Source organism: Triticum urartu, chromosome 3A (genome assembly GCF_056163025.1).
Source record: "Triticum urartu cultivar PI428250 chromosome 3A, HENAU_Tu73, whole genome shotgun sequence".
NCBI lineage: Eukaryota > Viridiplantae > Streptophyta > Magnoliopsida > Poales > Poaceae > Triticum > Triticum urartu.
Window position 1 is genome coordinate 45418952 of NC_141875.1, and position 17651 is coordinate 45436602.

The following is a 17651-nucleotide window of genomic DNA, read 5'->3' on the forward strand; positions in this document are numbered from 1 at the left end:
ACGTTGTGCTGTCGGCGGTGGGTCATGTCTTGGACATGGATGTCGGGGTGGTGGCTCTGGATGACGGCTCGCTTGGCTGGCTCTCTGGCGGGCACCATGGGGGTGGTGGTGGCTACCTTCTCGGGCGTGTGGGCGTCGAGAGGGTAGCGGATCGTGGCTCAGGCGCGTCCTCGGTTTGATGTCACCCAGATCTGGATTTAGGGCCAAGGCACGTCGCACTTGCCTTGGGGGCCTCGTGGTGACAAGGGTGCGGTGCCGAGTGAATGCTCCGCACTTTTGCGCTGCTCTCTTCTTCAAGACGTCGTCATGCATGGATCTCTTCTCCGAGTCCGAGTTTCGGGTGAAGACCCTTTGCCCGGTGTGGCTAAGAAGCAATGACGTTTTGCGCTATTCCCTGCTGGAGGGCGTTGTTGAGGAGCTTACGTGTTCTAGGGTGTTGCGTGGGGTTGTTCTTAGTTTCTTTGGTGTTCTCTTTCGGTAACGTAGTCTCTTGCCTTCTACGCGTCTCAGGTAGCCTAGGATCCGCTTTGTAAGAAGGTTATCTCACCATCTTATATCGTTTCTCCGTCTACTATGTTTGGGTTATGCCTTTGTTTATAAAGAGGAACGAAAGCATGTTTCGAGAATATCTCGAGGTTAATCTTGCCTAACAGGATATGACGTGCCATGTAAAGCCGCGGGCATCTTCGTTGGGTCCACGTCTTCCGATACCATTTTGTTCACGAGCTAGGACAAGCAGAACAAGTCCCAATCAGATGCAAACAACAAATGCTCTAGTAAACTCCAATATCACATGCATGTTGTTTGTATCTGCTAGTAAAAGGAGTGACAGATAGGCATTATTTCGTTTGGTACTGATCACCCGATGCCATTTTGTCGTCATGGGCACGGTGGTCTATGCTGTAGGCTGTACGTGTGTGCATACCTAAGCAATCCAATCACCCAAGGTGGACAGTACTGTGCGTGCATCCGGTCGGGCTATAAGAAGTCTCACGAACCGGAAGAGCACAGCCAACACAACATCATGGTTCTCACCATGGACGACGATCTTGTCTACCTGTGCTCTGCTTTGGTCGTGTCGGTGTTAGCCATCGCGGCTGTCCAGCTCCTGAAGCCGCGACCACGGCTGCCGCCGGGGCCGCTGAACCTGCCGGTGATCGGGAGCGCGCACCGGCTGGTGAACGCGCTGCCGCACCGCACGATGCGCGAGCTGGCCGGCGTGTACGGCCCGCTCATGTACCTCCGCGTCGGGCACGTGCCCGTGGTGGTGGTCACCTCCAAGGAGGTCGCCCGCGAGATCCTCAAGACCCACGACGCCATCTTCGCCACCCGGCCCAAGCTCATGTCCGGCGACATCGTCGCCTACGGCTCCACGGACCTCCTCTTCTGCCCCACCCCCGGCGACTACTTCCGCAAGCTCCGAAAGCTGTGCGTCCAGGAGATCCTGAGCAACGACCGCATCCGCTCCTTCCAGGACGTCAGGGAGGACGAGGTTCGCAGCCTCGTCGAGGACATCCGGGCGGCCGGGCCGTCGGCGCCGCTGGACCTCAGCAGGAAGATCTACAAATTGACGAACGGCATCGTCTCCCGGGCGGCGTTCGGCATGAAGAGCAGCAAGGCCGAGGACTTCGTGGCGGCCATCAAGCACAGCTTCGTCTACAGCACCGGCTTCTCCATCCCTGACCTCTTCCCTGGTTTCACGGGGATCCTCAGCTTCCTCACCGGCATGAGGAGGAACCTCGAGGGCGTTCGTGACACTATCGACGGCATCCTGGAGGAGATCATCGACGAGAGGGAGAAAATCCTCAAGAGTGGCAGGTCAACCGCGTCGGAGAAGAACCTGGTGGAAGTTCTCCTCGCTCTCATTGGGAATGAAGACTTTGGCTTCCCCATCACCCGCTCCACTGTCAAAGCAGTTGTCCTGGTTAGTGCTACTACTACCACGACAGTACAATTTTCAGTTTTGCTAAGTCTCGGTCGATTGAGACTTTGTTACAGTCAATACATATCTTCTTTCGATTTTGCATGAAGATTCGTACAATAATTTTTTTTTATTTTTTCTCTTTTCCTACATACTAGTATATCACTTGCCTGAGACTTGGTCAAGTTTCAGTCAATTGAAACCTAACACAAAAATTCATAAGACCTTCACGCTTCAGCATTCATTTAGAATGATCCTTTAAATAAATATAAAAACATATACGCATCAATTAAAATAAGATTTTCATGCCTATACAGGACATATTTGCGGGTGGGACAGAGACATCAGGAACCTCCATGGAGTGGGCCATGTCAGAGCTGATGATGAACCCAAAGGTGATGAGGAAGCTGCAAGGCGAGATCAGGGAGGCGTTCCGCGGCAAGGAGTTCATCTCCGAGACCGATCTCCGGGCGAGCGGCAGCTGCATCAAGTACCTGGGCCTGGTGATCAAGGAGACGTTCAGGCTGCACCCACCAGCCCCCATCCTGGTGCCTCGAGAGAGCACGGAGGCCTGCGAGATCAACGGGTACGTGATCCCGGCCAAGACGAGAGTGATCATAAATTCATGGGCCATCATGAGGGACCCTCAGTACTGGGAAGACGCTGAGGAGTTCAGGCCAGAGAGGTTCGAGGGGAGTCGCATGGACTTCCATGGCGGCTGCTTCGAGTACACGCCGTTCGGGTCCGGGAAGAGGATGTGCCCCGGCTTCAACTACGGCATGGCTAGCATGGAGCTCACCCTGGTGCAGCTCTTGCACTCGTTCGACTGGAGCCTCCCGGAGGGCGTCGATCGACTCGACATGACCGAGACCGTGTCGCTGAGCTTGACCAGGAAGACGCACCTCATGCTCCGCGCTGTCCCTTATGCACCACCGCCTTCCTCCCAAGAGTAAGAACTAGCACTGCTAGTCAAGGGTTGAGCGATGCAACCATGCCCATGCATACTACTATTACTACCAGCTGGAGCTCAGTTGTGGTGTTCGTCATTTTGAGCTAAGGTACGTGTACGTCAATAATAATGGCTGGGGTTGGGTGGTAGTAAAAAATTATGCCAACAGTTTCGCGCTGTGCTTTGAATGTTGTTGCTTGTCGGAGGATGTTGCGTACATGCCAGACGGTGTGCTAGTGTGATGTGTTCTTTATTGTCAATGTATATATGTAATGTGTATTCAGAGGATATAATTGTCGTGCGCGTGGTTCTCGATCTGACAAATTATTATTTTTAGCAGTTTTCTAAGTCTAAGTGGACTTAGACTTTGTTACGTCTCAGTCGATGCTATATTTATTTAATTTTGCATGACGATTCACACATAAAAAAATTCTGTTTTTTTTCTTTCTCTTTCTTATACTATATCACTTGACTGAGACTTGATTCGACTGAGACCTAGCCACATCCTATTTTAGCTAGTAAACATTAGTTATACCGACAACAAATAACCAAGTTCAAACAAACATCTCTAGTTTCCTACCCTAACTCTAGGCGGCTAGTCTAAACTTTCACCTCCAGACTTCATCAACGAACCTGTGGATTTGCCTCCCCTCTGCCCAGTGGCGAATCTATTATTATAGTATTATCACTAGAGGGGTACTCCCTTGGCGACTCCCTTGGCGATCACTGGGATGCCGCCGGCGGCCCGCCGGCCCCTTGATCGGCTGGTGGGAGGCCGGTTCTGGGCGTTCGCTGACGAGGGAGACGAGGGGGAAGGCAGTGAGGAAGAGGATGTATCGCCGTCGACTCCGTTCACGGCGGTTCCACCGAGTTCACTGGAGTTGGATGGAGCACCATCGTCGCTGATTTGCGACTTGTTGAATCAGGGTTACGACGAAGATGATTTACAACGGGTGGTTGAGACCTTGGTGCCGGCTTCCGATCCGGCGAGGGATGGCCTGGCAGCAGCTGATCACAAGGAGGTGATCCGGCGAATGGTGCTTCGCCGGATTTTGTCGCGGCCTTGGAAGGGTCCGATGCCCAAGGTAAGATTGCCAGAGTTGACGTTTGGGGATTTTCTAACCCCAGGGGCTTGGTTGCAGGTTCATCGACGGCGGAAGAAGGGGCGGCGGCCGGCGGTGTCACCGGAGACGGAGGCGAGCCAGATCTCGATCCGGGAGGCGAGGCAGGAACATTTAAATTTGCTTCTGGGCTGTAGTGGGCTGAATTCGGGTGAGATCCAGGTGGGCTCAGGGCATGCGGCCCAGCCTTTTTCTTCTGAGCATGCGGCTCAGGTGGTGGTGGATGGGCCGTGCGAATTGCTGAGCTTGACCCAACCCAGCATGGGCAAGTTTAGGGTTCGGCCGACGAGGGCAAGGCCTGGCTTTCGTTCCTGCGGGATCAGAAGGGCAGTGCTGGTTCGAGCGGACGCGCCGCCCATCGGCAGAGCATCCTTTGCCGCGGTGCTCATGGCGGGGAGGGGATCGGATCAGGCTGCGCCTGCTGGTTCTTTGGGATCGGGACTGGGCCGGTCTGCTGCAGCCGTCAATGGAGGGCGCGGCGGAGCCTTTGGGCCGAACAACAGCGGCGACCGCGACGGAGCTGCTGCTCGTGGAGGTTTTGCCGGGAGAGATGGAGGGGCTGGCTACGGCCGGGCCGCCGGAGGTGGCGGTGGAATGCAATATGGTCGCGGCGGCTATGGCAATTCCGGGACCGGCAATGGTCGCGGAGCGACGGGCGGAGGTGGCTTTAGGGCGCCGGCGCGCCGGTTCGATGGGGAGGGTCGAGGAGCATCGGTCGGCGCCGGTCATGGCGATGCCGGCGGACGTGCTTTCCATGCCCCAACTGGAGGTTTCGTCCAAGGGCCGGTGGGTACTCAACAATATGTGCCTCGCCGGGGAGGTTTCTTCAGAGGCGGGCGTGGTGGTACGGGCAGATTTGGCCGGAACGGATCCCGTGTCCCGCGTCGAGACCCACCACCTCTCCGTGACACGACGCAGCTTACTGAGACTACTAAGTTGGCGGAGGACAATGCGGCTGCCTCGACTTCCGTGGCTGTTGCACCGGTAGCTAAGCCGCTTACTGCGGAGGCAGTTGCGGTGGTTCGGGATCTGGCGAACGTGGTTGTTCCAGCAGTGCCGACGATGGTAGAGAATGCCTCTGACAAATGTGATAATGATAAGATGAGCAAAGGTCAGCGCAAGAGGGAGAAAACGTATTGTTTCCGTTGCGGTGAACCAGGGCACTATGTGGTAGGGTGTACGACAGAGCTCTGTGATATCTGTTTGAGACCGAAACATGAGGATGGTTGCCCACTTTTGTCAGCTCCTAAGCCGGTGGTGAATTTTTATGGTGTGTGTGATGAAAAACTTATGTTCTTTGAGACACCTATGATGAGATCATGTAGACCACGGCTAGAGAATGCTAGAACTGGAATCATTAGAGTGACTAAGGGCAGTCTTTCGGAGGACCAAGTGATTTTGCAACTAAAGAGATTGGTTTCTAGTACGTTTCAGTGGGCGCTTATTCGGATCGATGAGACCACGTTTAAGGTTGATTATCCTACAAAGTTTGATCTAGACAAGATTAATGAGTTTGGCATGTGTAAAGTTCCTGGAAGTGCTTGTATTCTTGAGTTTGATGAGTGGAAGTGCAATGATCCGGTGGGAGTGCCGCTTGCTCAGATTTGGGTCAGATTTTATGGGCTTCCTCCGGAACCGCTGAATGACTTCTTGGAGACTTGGAGCCTGGGATCTCTTATTGGAAAGACTCTGGCGGTCGATATGCCTTTCACCACAGCCGCCCAGAGATGACCCTGTTGAGCAGGAATTACCTCCGCTATCTCCAGTCCGGTTCTCTTTTTCTGAGGGTGGTGACGATTTGGCGGCGCCGAGGTCACCTAGGGGGAGCGACTCCAGGCAGGCGGCCTCAGTCCCTCCATCGTCGGTGGAGTTCGCGGAATTATCCAACGTTGCGGCGGCTGCTCCGGACATCTTGCATCGGCGTGATACTCCTTCACCGCAACGACAGCAGGAGGCGAATGTTGTGGTGGCGGGGTTTGGGCCTTCTTCCTCTCCGGATCCACGGGGAGACACGGCTTATCCACAGTTGTCGCAGGAGGTGACAACTGTGGAGGCGCCTTCTGTGCGAGCAGCTCAGGACCAGAGGCCGGAGGTGGCTGATTCAGTGGCACGTTTCGGTCAGGGGATGGACATTTCTATCCCGGAGGTAGTGGCCTTTGGGGGTATCCCTGATCCGGCGTCGGGTGGGAGGCGGTCCAGCCGGCGTATTCAGGGGCAGCTGGATACAAATGAGTTTCAGCTCGGGCGTGCCATGCGGTTGGCCAAGATCCGCGACACAGAGTCTTCTACAGGTCTGTCTTTAAATACCAGTTGTTCTGTTTTACACTTTTCTGGAAATGATATTATGCATAAGGCACCAAAGCGTAAACCGCAAAAAAAGGTATATGGCCTTTCTGCGGTGCGTCGAAGTGCTAGGCTTAAGTTTAAGAAGAAATTTCACAACGATTCATGAGAGGCATTTTTTGGAATAGCAGAGGTCTTAGGGACTTGGCTAAGCGTAGGTTTTTGGCGGATGCTTCTCGGGGGTACAAACTTGATTTTATTGTGTTGCTTGAGACTGGTAGGGATAATTTCACTTAGCAATTTCTTGGAACGATCTCAGGTGGTCTTGACTTTGATTGGCATTGTCTGCCACCTCAGGGAAGATCTGGCGGGATACTCCTCGGTGTCAACTGCGAGTCCCTTGAAGTATTAGATGTATTCTGGGGGGAGTTTGCAGTTAAGTTCCATGTGCGGTCGAAAGCTGACGGGTTCAGGTGGGCTTTAGTAGCTGTGTATGGGGCGGCGCAGCCAGAGCTAAAACCGGACTTCCTCACAGATTTAGTTAGGATTTGTGGGGATGATAGTTTACCTATTCTCGTTGGTGGTGACTTTAACATTATCAGAAGACAAGAAGAGAAAAATAATGACAATTTTGATGGCCGATGGTCTTTCATGTTTAATGCGATCATTGAAAGCCTAGACTTGCGAGAGATTGATCTCACGGGGAGGCAATTTACTTGGGCTAATACTCTTCCAAATCCAACTTATGAAAAACTTGATAGAGTCCTCACAAGTATAGAGTGGGAACAAAAATTCCCGCTAGTGACGATGCAGGCGTTACAGAGGGGAATATATGATCATACACCCTTTTTGTAGACTCTGGTGAGGCGGCTCGCCATGGGAACAAGAATGTTTTCTCTTTTGAAACGGCGTGGTTCGAGAGAGAGGATTTCCTTGAGTTAATCATAAGGGAATGGGTGAAGGAACATAGGGGAGAGTCGCATATTGATCGATGGCAGTATAAGATTAGACATCTTAGACAGTTCTTGCGAGGATGGGCTAAGAACAATAGTGGTGTGTATAGAAAAGAGAAAGAACGATTGTTAATGGTTATCAATGACCTTGACATAAAAGCTGAAAGCACTGCGCTGGAGATGGATGAGCGAGTGGCTAAAAGAGAAGCTGAGGTTAGTCTGGCAAAGCTTCTTAGAGAAGAGGAATTGAAATGGGCACTTAGAGCGAAAGTGCGCCAGGTTGTTCAAGGCGATAACAATACTCAATTTTTCCATATGATTGCCAACGGGAAACATAGGAAAAAGAGAATAATTCAACTTGAACAAGATGAGGGTACGATAGTTGGTCATGAAAATCTAAAATTGTATATTACCAATTATTAGAGAACTATGTCACCCTCGATGAGAGCATGGTGGACGACCTTCCTCAGCTGAGGGAGGAAGAGAACGAAGTGCTCACTGCACCTTTTACAGAGAAGGAGGTGTTTGATGCGATATCCCAAATGGAAAATAACAAGGCATCTGGTCCGGATGGATTCCCAGCTGAGTTTTATAAGAAATGTTGGGGTATTATTAAAGGCGACTTGATGCCCATGTTCCAGGATCTATTTAATGGCCACCTTCAGCTTTTTAAGCTTAACTTTGGTACTATCACGTTGTTACCGAAGAAGGCGGAAGTGATTCGCATCGAGCAATTTAGGCCGATATGTTTGCTCAATGTGAGCTTCAAGATCTTCACAAAGGTTGGCATAAACCGTTTGACCCAGATTGCCCATTCTGTGGTACAACCAACCCAGACTGCCTTCATGCCAGGACGACACATTCTCGAGGGAGTGCTCGTTCTTCATGAGACCTTGCAAGAAATTCACTCGAAGAAACTCGATGGGGTGGTCTTCAAAGTGGATTTTGAAAAGGCATACGATAAAGTGAAATGGCCATTCTTACAGCAGGCCTTGCGTATGAAAGGATTCGATGAGGCTTGGAGGAAGCAGGTCGAATCATTTGTACAAGGTGGCAGTGTTGGCATCAAAGTAAATGACGATATTGGTCAATACTTCCAGACGCTAAAAGGATTGAGACAGGGAGATCCGATGTCTCCAATCCTTTTTAATGTGGTTGTTGATATGTTGGTTGTTCTTGTTAATAGAGCAAAACAAGACGGCCAAGTAGGTGGTCTTATCCCACATCTAGTTGAGGGTGGGGTATCCATTCTTCAATATGCCGATGATACAATCATTTTCATGGAACATGACCTTGTCAAGGCCAGACACATGAAGTTAGTGCTTTGCCTTTTCGAAGAGCTATCAGGGTTGAAGATTAATTTTAATAAGAGCGAGCTGTTTTGCTTTGGACGCGCCAAAGAAGAACAAGAAACTTACAAGCAGTTGTTCGGGTGTGAATTAGGCACGTTACCCTTCACGTATTTAGGGATTCCGATTCATCACCGCAAGCTCACTAATAAAGAGTGGAAATGTATCGAGGATCGGTTTGAAAAGAGACTGAGTTGCTGGAAGGGCAAACTTTTGTCTTATGGAGGAAGATTGGTGCTTATTAATTCTGTACTCACAAGTATGCCCATGTTCCTCCTCTCTTTCTTTGAAGTCCCGGTTGGGGTACGAAAAAGATTGGATTTTTATCGATCTAGATTCTTTTGGCAAATTGATGAGAACAAAAATAAATATAGGTTGGCAAAATGGGATGTAATTTGCAGACCTGAGGATCAGGGAGGCTTGGGAATTGAAAATTTGGAGGTGAAAAATAGGTGTTTACTCAGCAAATAGCTGTACCATTTATCGATAGAATCAGATGGAGTTTGGGCTCAGCTTCTGCGTAACAAATATCTCTATGCCAAAACTCTAGCCCAGGTTACGGCCAAACCGTCTGACTCACCGTTCTGGAAAGGGGTTATGAAGATGAAGGTAGCCTTCTTCAGCAGGACTAAGTTCATTGTCGGGAATGGACGTGAAACTAGATTCTGGGAAGATACTTGGTTAGGTGACTCACCACTGGCCTTGCAGTATCCGTCCCTTTACAACATTACACAACGGAAAGAGGTTTCCGTTGCTACAGTGATGGGCTCCGTTCCTCTTAACATACAATTTAGGCGATCTGTTATTGGTGAGCGTTGGGGTAGATGGTTACATGTTGTGCGTAGGTTAATGGAGGTTAACCTTTCTGATGTACCAGACACTCTGCAATGGAAGCTCTCCAGGTCAGGAGTCTTCTCGGTTAAATCCATGTACACAGACTTGATTAATACTAGGACTATCCCGCGGACGGTGCATATTTGGAAAGTTAAGGTGCCTTTGAAGATAAAAGTTTTTATGTGGTTTGTGCATAAGGGTGTCATTCTCACTAAAGATAATTTAGCTAAGCGTAATTGGGAAGGAAGTAAAAGATGTTGCTTTTGTGAGCAGGATGAAACAATAGAGCATCTATTTATCAATTGTCCACTTGCTAAACTGCTTTGGCGAACTATTCACGTTAGCTTCAATATAACTCCACCTCTCACGATATCACATTTGTTTGATAATTGGTTGGCTGGAGTGGAGCCAAAGTCTGCGGCGCATACCCGAGTGGGAGCATGTGCATTACTTTGGTCTCTCTGGAATTGTCGCAACGACGTTGCCTTTAACAGACAAACCATCACTAATTTTTTGCAGGTCATCTTCAGAGCGTCTACTTGGATCCATACGTGGTCATTACTCAGCCGTGCAGACCACAGGGCGCATATGGATATTGGGTGCAGCCGATGGGAGATGGTTGCACGGGATACATACAACCGGTTTGGATGGCGATCCACTAATAAGATAGGCATTTAGTCTCCTAGTCTTTGGGCGCCAATTGTGATTTTATTTTTTGGGCCGCTTGTGGCATTTCTTTCGTTCCTAAGACCTTTGTTTATTTTTGAGACATCTTGTTGGAACCTTCGGGCAACTTTATTAATAAATGGTTGTGTGCATCAAGAGATGCAGAGGCCGGGGGTAAACCTCCTTTTCGAAAAAAACAGGAAAAAAAGGCATGATAATGGAGGGTAGGCTTGAAAGATTAATTTACAAAGCCTTGTTACAAAATACATTGTAGTTTTTTCATGTAAAGCACCTCAATATAATTATCATGTGGTATATTTTACTGAAATGGGATTTTGGAGGGTAGGCTCAAGCCTATTAAAGCCCCCTGGTAGAATCGCCACTGCCTCTGCCTGCTGCACCGGTGGCCAGTGGCGGGGAGGAGAATTTTTGTGCCTCCGCTCTGGTTAGGAGTTTAGGTTAGGGTTCTTTAGTCCTCGCATGCGCGGCGCTCGAATGGTGGCGCTTCTTCTCCGAGTTTATCTTCCGAGCTTCAATCCTATTCGAGTTCGTCCATTTTTGATGTAGTCGACAGAGCTCCGACATAGATTTCTGCCGTCTTCTTGGGATGGAGAGGTTAGGGTTTCCGGTCATGTGGCGAGATTTGATGTCAGGTGCTTCAGATCAATGCAAGGTTTCAACAATGAGACTGTGTCTCCAGGGTGCTGATCCTTAGGAACACATGCACGAAAACTTCCCAGTTGTCATCGAGAAGGTAAAGCCGATTCCATTAGGGTAGTGGCGACAACAGCGCGTCGGCTCGTTCTGGTGGCAATAGTAGTCATTTGGTGGTCTCGAAATATATATAATTTTTATTATGTTTGACATGCCTTGTGGTTACGATGAACTTTTATAATAGATCTAATCCTTTCTAGAAAATATACACATTATATGTAGTTACTTCGTTATACAAATGCATACACCAGTACACAAATTTTCAGAAAAACCGGTACACTGAAGCCGTAGTATTCGAAGTCCAAAATCTTCACATGGCTAGCCCTTAGGAGTCATGGCCTCCCAGTGTCCCTTTCTACGTTAAGCAGGGTGAATCAATTGATCACTGGCTGCTCGGCTGTATGTTTGCCCGCTCTGTTTGGTTGAGTTGCTCATCAGATGGCGATACTAGAACTGGATGCTCGAGCAAGTGTAACATCCTCAAATTTTAAATTTTAAAAAGTTAATTATTTAAACAGGATTAATTGAAAACTTGCTTGCTTTTCACTAATATTGATTAGGATTTGATTTTTTGGAGTTAGATGGATATTTATATTGAGAAAAAATAAAAGGACTTTTCTAAATATTCATTTTGGATTTTAATTGGATTAACTTATTTAGTTGGAGTAACAAAAATTACAAATATTGATATCCGTAAATAGCTTTTATGGAAGATTCATTAAGCCTAAAATATTATATATATGAAATAAATATGGGAGCATCTCTCTAATGTAATAAGATGATCCAACAAATGGATTGTCAAAACATGCATCTATGTGTCCTCGGTAAAAATAATAAGCATTTCAGCTCACTCTGACATAAATATATACTGAACTATTTGTTTTTTTTGTCCAGGACACATACAGTCGTATTTTTTAATCCCTTTGTTCGATCATGTTATATTATAGGTGTGTTGGTTCAGTATTTTTTTTAGAATTTTTTAGAACTTTTGTACAGTTGAAACCCTTAACTAGTTCTGTGACAAGCACTTGTAGAAAATCCTACTCGGCTGGACTATTCTGTTACTAGTAACAGAATATTATTTTGTTACCCCTCGGCCCTATAAAGGCACGACGCGCAGGCCATAGCAGAAACTCCCCGACCCGACCCCAACCTAACCCGCCTCCTACCGCCGGAGGCAGCCGTCGCGGGCGAGCGAGCGATGGCGGCAGCCGAAGCGAGGGAGCCAGCGGCGCCGTGACGGGTCGCTCCTCCGACCCACGTGCTGCCGCTGGCCGGCCGTCCGCATGCCTCCCCGCCGACGGGCTCGCCGGCCCCTCCCTGCGCGCCTTCCCTCCAACGGGCGCCGGCCCCTCCCCGCGCACCTTCCCGTCGACGGGTGTCGGATCCTCCCCGCGCGTCTCCCCTCAGACGAGCTCGCCGGCCTGTCCCCGCCTCCGGCAGCTGCCGCGCACCGTCCCAGCCTCCCTCCGCCACCGCGCACCGCCATCCCCGCCCCATGCGCCGCCGCTCCGAGCCCCGCCGCCCTGCGCCAGTCACCCCCCGCCTTGCGCATCATCCTACCGACCGGACCAGCCGTCGGCCGAATCCAGCCTCGCCCCCGAGCTTCGTCTTCTTCCTCGCCGAGAGACGCGACAGCCACCCCAGTTCGGGCGTAGTAAGTACCTCAGTACGAGTTAAAAATGGTGGTCCGTTCAGAATAAAAGAAATGGCAGAAATTCAAATTGTAAAAGTTCAAGCAAAAAAAGAAACCCCATGAAAATTCTGCTTAGTAAGTACTTCATTACAAGTCGTAAAATGAGAGAAGTTCAGAACATAAAAAATGTTGAGTTCAAAAAAAAATATTTTCTTTAAAAAAAATATCATTCAGTTCGATGATACAAACCATGCAAATACAGGGGCAACGATACAGTAAACCGTTGAAAATTTACTAGCAAAAATATTACCCAAAAACAGAGCAAAGTCTAGTTAGTGAAAACATGCATAGTACAAACTCATGCAAACATCAGTACAAGTACTCTTTTTTCAAAATAATTCAAAATTACTTTAAAAAAATAGCTCAGTACAAACACACACATATATCAATACGTGTACGAGTACTCTATTTTTCAGACGGGAAAACAGCAGGATCCGTCTTGCCGTATTCAAAATTATTATTAAACGATTGCGAATTTGAGAAAATGTTTAACATGACTAAGTTTCGCATTTTCGGTAGCTTTTCAATGGTATATTATTTGCACAATTTCAATAAACATTTTAACAAAATCGCATTCAAAACCAACTTTAACCGTATTTGAATTTGTATTTAAACCGTAAGGAATTAGAAAAATCTTTCTATACGCAAAAGTTGCGCATTTTTATAGCTTTCCAACGCTGTATCGTTTGCGTAAATCCGACAAAACGTTTGCAAAAAACAGCGAAAATATTTTTCACCCAGAATTTCACCATTTTTCAAATTACTTTTAAATCATATAGAATTTGAAAAAAAATAGTAGATATATGGAACATGCGTATTTTCACAAGCTTTCGAACGCCATCTCATTTGCTCAATTCCGACAAACCGTTAAAAATTAAGTCCAAAATACGATTCGCATTTTCGGTTTTGAAAAAAAGGTTTTGCAAAAAAAAATTATAAAATTGTAATGTAGATGTCAAGAGCTTTCCAATAATATATTACACACCCCGTTTCGATAAAAAAATTCCAAAAAATTGAACTAAAGAAGATGATTTTTAACAGAAACAGAAAGCATCAGTTCAAGCGTCACTTGAATTCATCAGTTCATGTAGGGTAACGGAATAATATTCTGTTACGCATAACAGAATAGCCCAGATGTATATAATTGGATTTACATGAGATTTTATAGAATTTTGAACTTAAATGTTTTGATTTTTAAAGTCATATTCATTTAAAAACTATAAAAGAGATTTATTTAATAGGAAATTCTTAACCTATTCCAACACAACCATGCATGCGGCCCATGTGTATTTACTTGTAGACTAGCTGGCCCAAACAAGCAAAAGCCCATATCTCTCTCTCTCTCTCTCTCTCTCTTTTCTTTTTTCCTTTCTGGAGTTGCTTCTCAACATCGGGGTAAGGAACCTTCTACTTTCAATAGTAGGTATATATAGATTTTCTTTGTCTTCGTGAATACGCATCAGATTAAAATCTCCTCCCATGGGAATCGGGAGGGGACACCTAGCGATTTTCGTAGACACCTCGTCCAAGAAAATCGACGATCTCCGGTGATCCGTTGGGCCGTAGATACCAATGATTTTTATTGTTTGGTACGATGGGCGGTGGATCGCAGATACACTATGGTAGAACTGACACCTGAACATTACCCATTTCAAACATTATGCCCCGAAGCGCGACAAGCATATATATTCCCCCAGAATGACCCATGGCCGGCGGCCTCCCCCACCTCGAGGCTCTGAAGTTCTTGATTAGTAAACTCATGTTTGATCGTCTCTTGCAAACAAACAAACAACTTTTGTCATTTGGAACAGGAGATTCCTGTTGTAGAGTGAGAAAGATGCACCTTTCAAGAAGTTGTCGTTTGTTTGGGGATTGTTTCATGTGACCACTAATAATGTATTAGTTGGGTTCCTACTCACTAACAAAACGACAACGTCTTGGAAGGTGCATGGGGCAGAAGCATCTTGGCATATGGCAAGCAAAGGTCCAAAACCTAATCAAATTTTATTATTAGTGTGCAACGATTCAGATGGAGGATCCAATCTGGCAGCTTAGCACGCCAATTATTGCATACTACTATATGATTTGCATCAGAATCGTCTTGTTTTAATCAAACATTAGTTCACCTGCTAGCCGTTAATTAAGCATATCGTCCTACCAGGTCATCTGATAGCGACACTGCCGGTACCACCCTACAAATCAACACATCGTGCGTACGTTTCAGGCACAAGGAAGGAAGGAGGTTACAACGCCATGCTCCCAACCAAGGAATTAGTGGGGCAAGACCTCCAATACTCCTACTACCATTACCTCGTCTTCTCCGCGGTCCTACTGCTCCCTCTTCTCGTCCTCAAGCTCCGGCTCCGGCAACGCAAAGACAAAGACGGCAACAACCCGCCTCCCGGCCCATGGCGCCTGCCGGTCATCGGCAGCCTGCACCACCTCGTGAGCCTCGCGGGCGCACTCCCACACCATGTCATGCGAGACCTTGCCGGGCGGCACGGCCCGCTGATGCTGCTCCGCCTTGGGGAGCTCCCCCTCGTGGTCGCGTCGTCGGCCGAAGCGGCGATGGCGGTCATGAAGACCCACGACGCCGCGTTCGCCACGCGGCCGCAGACGGCCACGCTCCGCGCGCTCACCAAGGACGGCCTCGGCGTCATCTACGCGCCCAACAGCGACCACTGGCGCCAGCTCCGCAAGCTGGTCACCACCGAGCTGCTTAGCGCGCGGCGCGTCAAAGGGCTCCGCGTCACCCGCGAGGCCGAGGTCTCCAGCCTCGTGGCGTCCATCGCGTCGGCGTCGGCGTCGCGGGAGCCCGTCAACCTCAGCTCCCTGCTGTCCAGGTTCGTCACCGACGTCACGACGCGCTCCGTGGTGGGCGACTGGATCACCGAGCGCGAGGCCTACCTGGAGGCGAAGCGGCAGGTCGTAAAGATGGCTGCCAAGTTCAGCCTCGCCGATCTGTTCCCGTCGTCGCGTCTCGCCCGCATGTGCAGCGGAGGAGTGCGCCAGGCGGAGGCGTGCAACCGTGAGATCAACCGTATCATGGGCAAGGTCATCGAGGACCACCAAGCAAGGAGGTCGGCTGGCACCGGCGGCAAGGAAGAGGTCATCCTCGACGTGCTGCTCAGGACACAGATTGACGGTGTGCCTCTCGACATGGGAACCATCCGTGCCGTCATCCTCGTAAGCCTCTCCCTCTTCTCACAATCAACGACCGATTAATTAATCCGGCCGGGCCGGATCGGGTGATCTAACTCGCTAGTTGAACGTTGAAACAAACAAACAAACGCAGGATCTTTTCGCCGCCGGGAGCGAGAGCTTCGCAACGACGCTGGAGTGGGCCTTGGCGGAGCTGATACGGAACCCGACCACGCTCCACAAGGCGCAGTCCGAGGTGCGACGCGCCCTCGCCGGACAGACCCGCGTATCGGAGGACGCCCTGCGCGACCTCCCCTACCTGCATCTGGTCATCAAGGAGACTCTGCGGCTGCATCCCACAGGCCCGCTGCTCCTCCCGCGGGAGTGCCGGGAGCCCTGCCGCGTCCTCGGCTTCGATGTGCCCCAGGGTGCCATGGTGCTTGTCAACGCCTGGGCGATTGGCCGCGACGCCGCCAGCTGGGGCGCTGACGCCGACGAGTTCAGGCCGGAGAGATTCCAAGGCGACGGCAGCAAGGTGGAATTCTATGGGACGGACTACCAGTTCCTCCCGTTCGGCGCGGGCCGGAGGATGTGCCCTGGCGTATTGTTCGCCCTCGCCAACGTGGAGCTCGCCATGGCCAGCCTTCTCTACCATTTCGACTGGGAGCTCCCGGGTGGCGTCGATCCGACTAAGCTGGACATGACGGAGGGGTCCGGGCTCTCTGCAAGGAGGAAGAGCGAGTTATGGCTGAATGCCACTGTTCAAGTCACTGTTCCTGAGTGAATCCCTCTAAGGTTTTCGTTTCTACATAAAGAAAACCTTTATTTACTACCGATATCCAACAGTTAGGTACACCCCTGTTCCATAATGTAATGTAGTGCATATAGATTTAAAAAAAAGTCAAACCACATACTTTGACCAGTTTGCGAGGTATGTCAAACATATATCATTAGATTCATCATAAGACGTGGTTTCAAATTTTTGTATATTTGGTATTGTATATTGTATGTTGTGGGAATTGCACGATGTATTGCTTTTCGTGCATATGCACGTATACATGATATACAAAGGTGGGCCGCGGACCTCAACTATACAACGAATTAGGAGGCGGGCCCAATACGCAATATGCACATAACACATATACTCAACACCCCCCCCCCCCCCCACGCAGTCGAAGTGGCACCGCGGCTGACGCAAAGACTGGACCGGAACTCCTCAAATGATGTCGTAGGCAAGCCCTTGATCATGATATCGGCAAATTGTTGGGAAGTAGGGACGTGTAAAACACGAATATGGCCAAGGGCCACCTGTTCCCAAACAAAATGAATATCCAACTCAATATGCTTGGTCCGTCGATGATGCACCGGGTTAGCAGAGAGGTAGACCGCCGAGACGTTGTCGCAGTAGACCACCGTGGCACGGTCAACGGGACAAGAGAGCTCCTGAAGCAGCTGGCGAAGCCACGAACACTCGGCGACGGCGTTGGCCACCGCACGATACTCAGCCTTAGCACTAGAACGAGAGACCGTAGGCTGCCGCTTGGACGACCACGAGATAAGTGACGGTCCAAGGTAGACACAATAGCCCGAAGTGGAGCGACGAGTGTCAGGGCAGCCCGCCCAGTCTGCATCGGAGTACGCGGTGAGGGCGGTGTCGGCGGAGGCGTGAAGCGTGACGCCAAGATCCATAGTGCCACAGATATAGCGGAGAATCCGCTTGACAGCAGCCCAGTGAACGTCTCGAGGAGCATGCATATGAAGACACACTTGTTGCATGGCATACTGGATCTCCGGTCGAGTCAGAGTAAGGTGCTGGAGAGCACCAACGATAGACCGATAGAAAGCAGCATCCGAAGCAGGAGAACCATCCGTGGCAGAAAGCTTGGCCTTCGTATCGACAGGCCTAGCGATGGGCTTGCAGTTAAGCATGTCGGCGCGCTCCAGGAGCTCGTGAGCGTACTTCCGCTGATGAAGGAAGAAGCCATCCGGACGGCGCACCACCTCGACACCGAGGAAGTAGTGCA

General features: G+C 49.5%; 2 protein-coding genes and 1 pseudogene across 2 annotated transcripts; all 3 read left to right on the forward strand.

The window, feature by feature from the left end:
- Positions 1-981: 981 nt before the first annotated feature.
- Positions 982-3206, forward strand: LOC125547862 (premnaspirodiene oxygenase). Its single transcript, XM_048711608.2, has 2 exons — positions 982-1924; positions 2239-3206. The coding sequence occupies exons 1-2, from the start codon at positions 1025-1027 to the stop codon at positions 2872-2874; spliced, it is 1536 nt and encodes a 511-aa protein (XP_048567565.2). The 5' UTR covers positions 982-1024; the 3' UTR covers positions 2875-3206.
- Positions 3207-3601: 395 nt separating this feature from the next.
- On the forward strand, positions 3602-10072 carry LOC147978366 (uncharacterized; annotated as a pseudogene).
- Positions 10073-14705: 4633 nt separating this feature from the next.
- Positions 14706-16587, forward strand: LOC125547863 (desmethyl-deoxy-podophyllotoxin synthase). Its single transcript, XM_048711609.2, has 2 exons — positions 14706-15672; positions 15782-16587. Exons 1-2 carry the CDS (start codon positions 14740-14742, stop codon positions 16409-16411), a joined length of 1563 nt encoding a protein of 520 aa, XP_048567566.2. The 5' UTR covers positions 14706-14739; the 3' UTR covers positions 16412-16587.
- Positions 16588-17651: the final 1064 nt, after the last annotated feature.

Bases quoted from the DNA above. Each gene is read 5' to 3' on its own strand.
- LOC125547863 (XM_048711609.2), top strand. From the start codon at position 14,740: ATGCTCCCAACCAAGGAATTAGTGGGGCAAGACCTCCAATACTCCTAC. The intron at 15,673-15,781 runs GTAAGCCTCTCC...AAACAAACGCAG, and splicing joins CCATCCGTGCCGTCATCCTC to GATCTTTTCGCCGCCGGGAG.
- LOC125547862 (XM_048711608.2), top strand. From the start codon at position 1,025: ATGGTTCTCACCATGGACGACGATCTTGTCTACCTGTGCTCTGCTTTG. The intron at 1,925-2,238 runs GTTAGTGCTACT...ATGCCTATACAG, and splicing joins CTGTCAAAGCAGTTGTCCTG to GACATATTTGCGGGTGGGAC.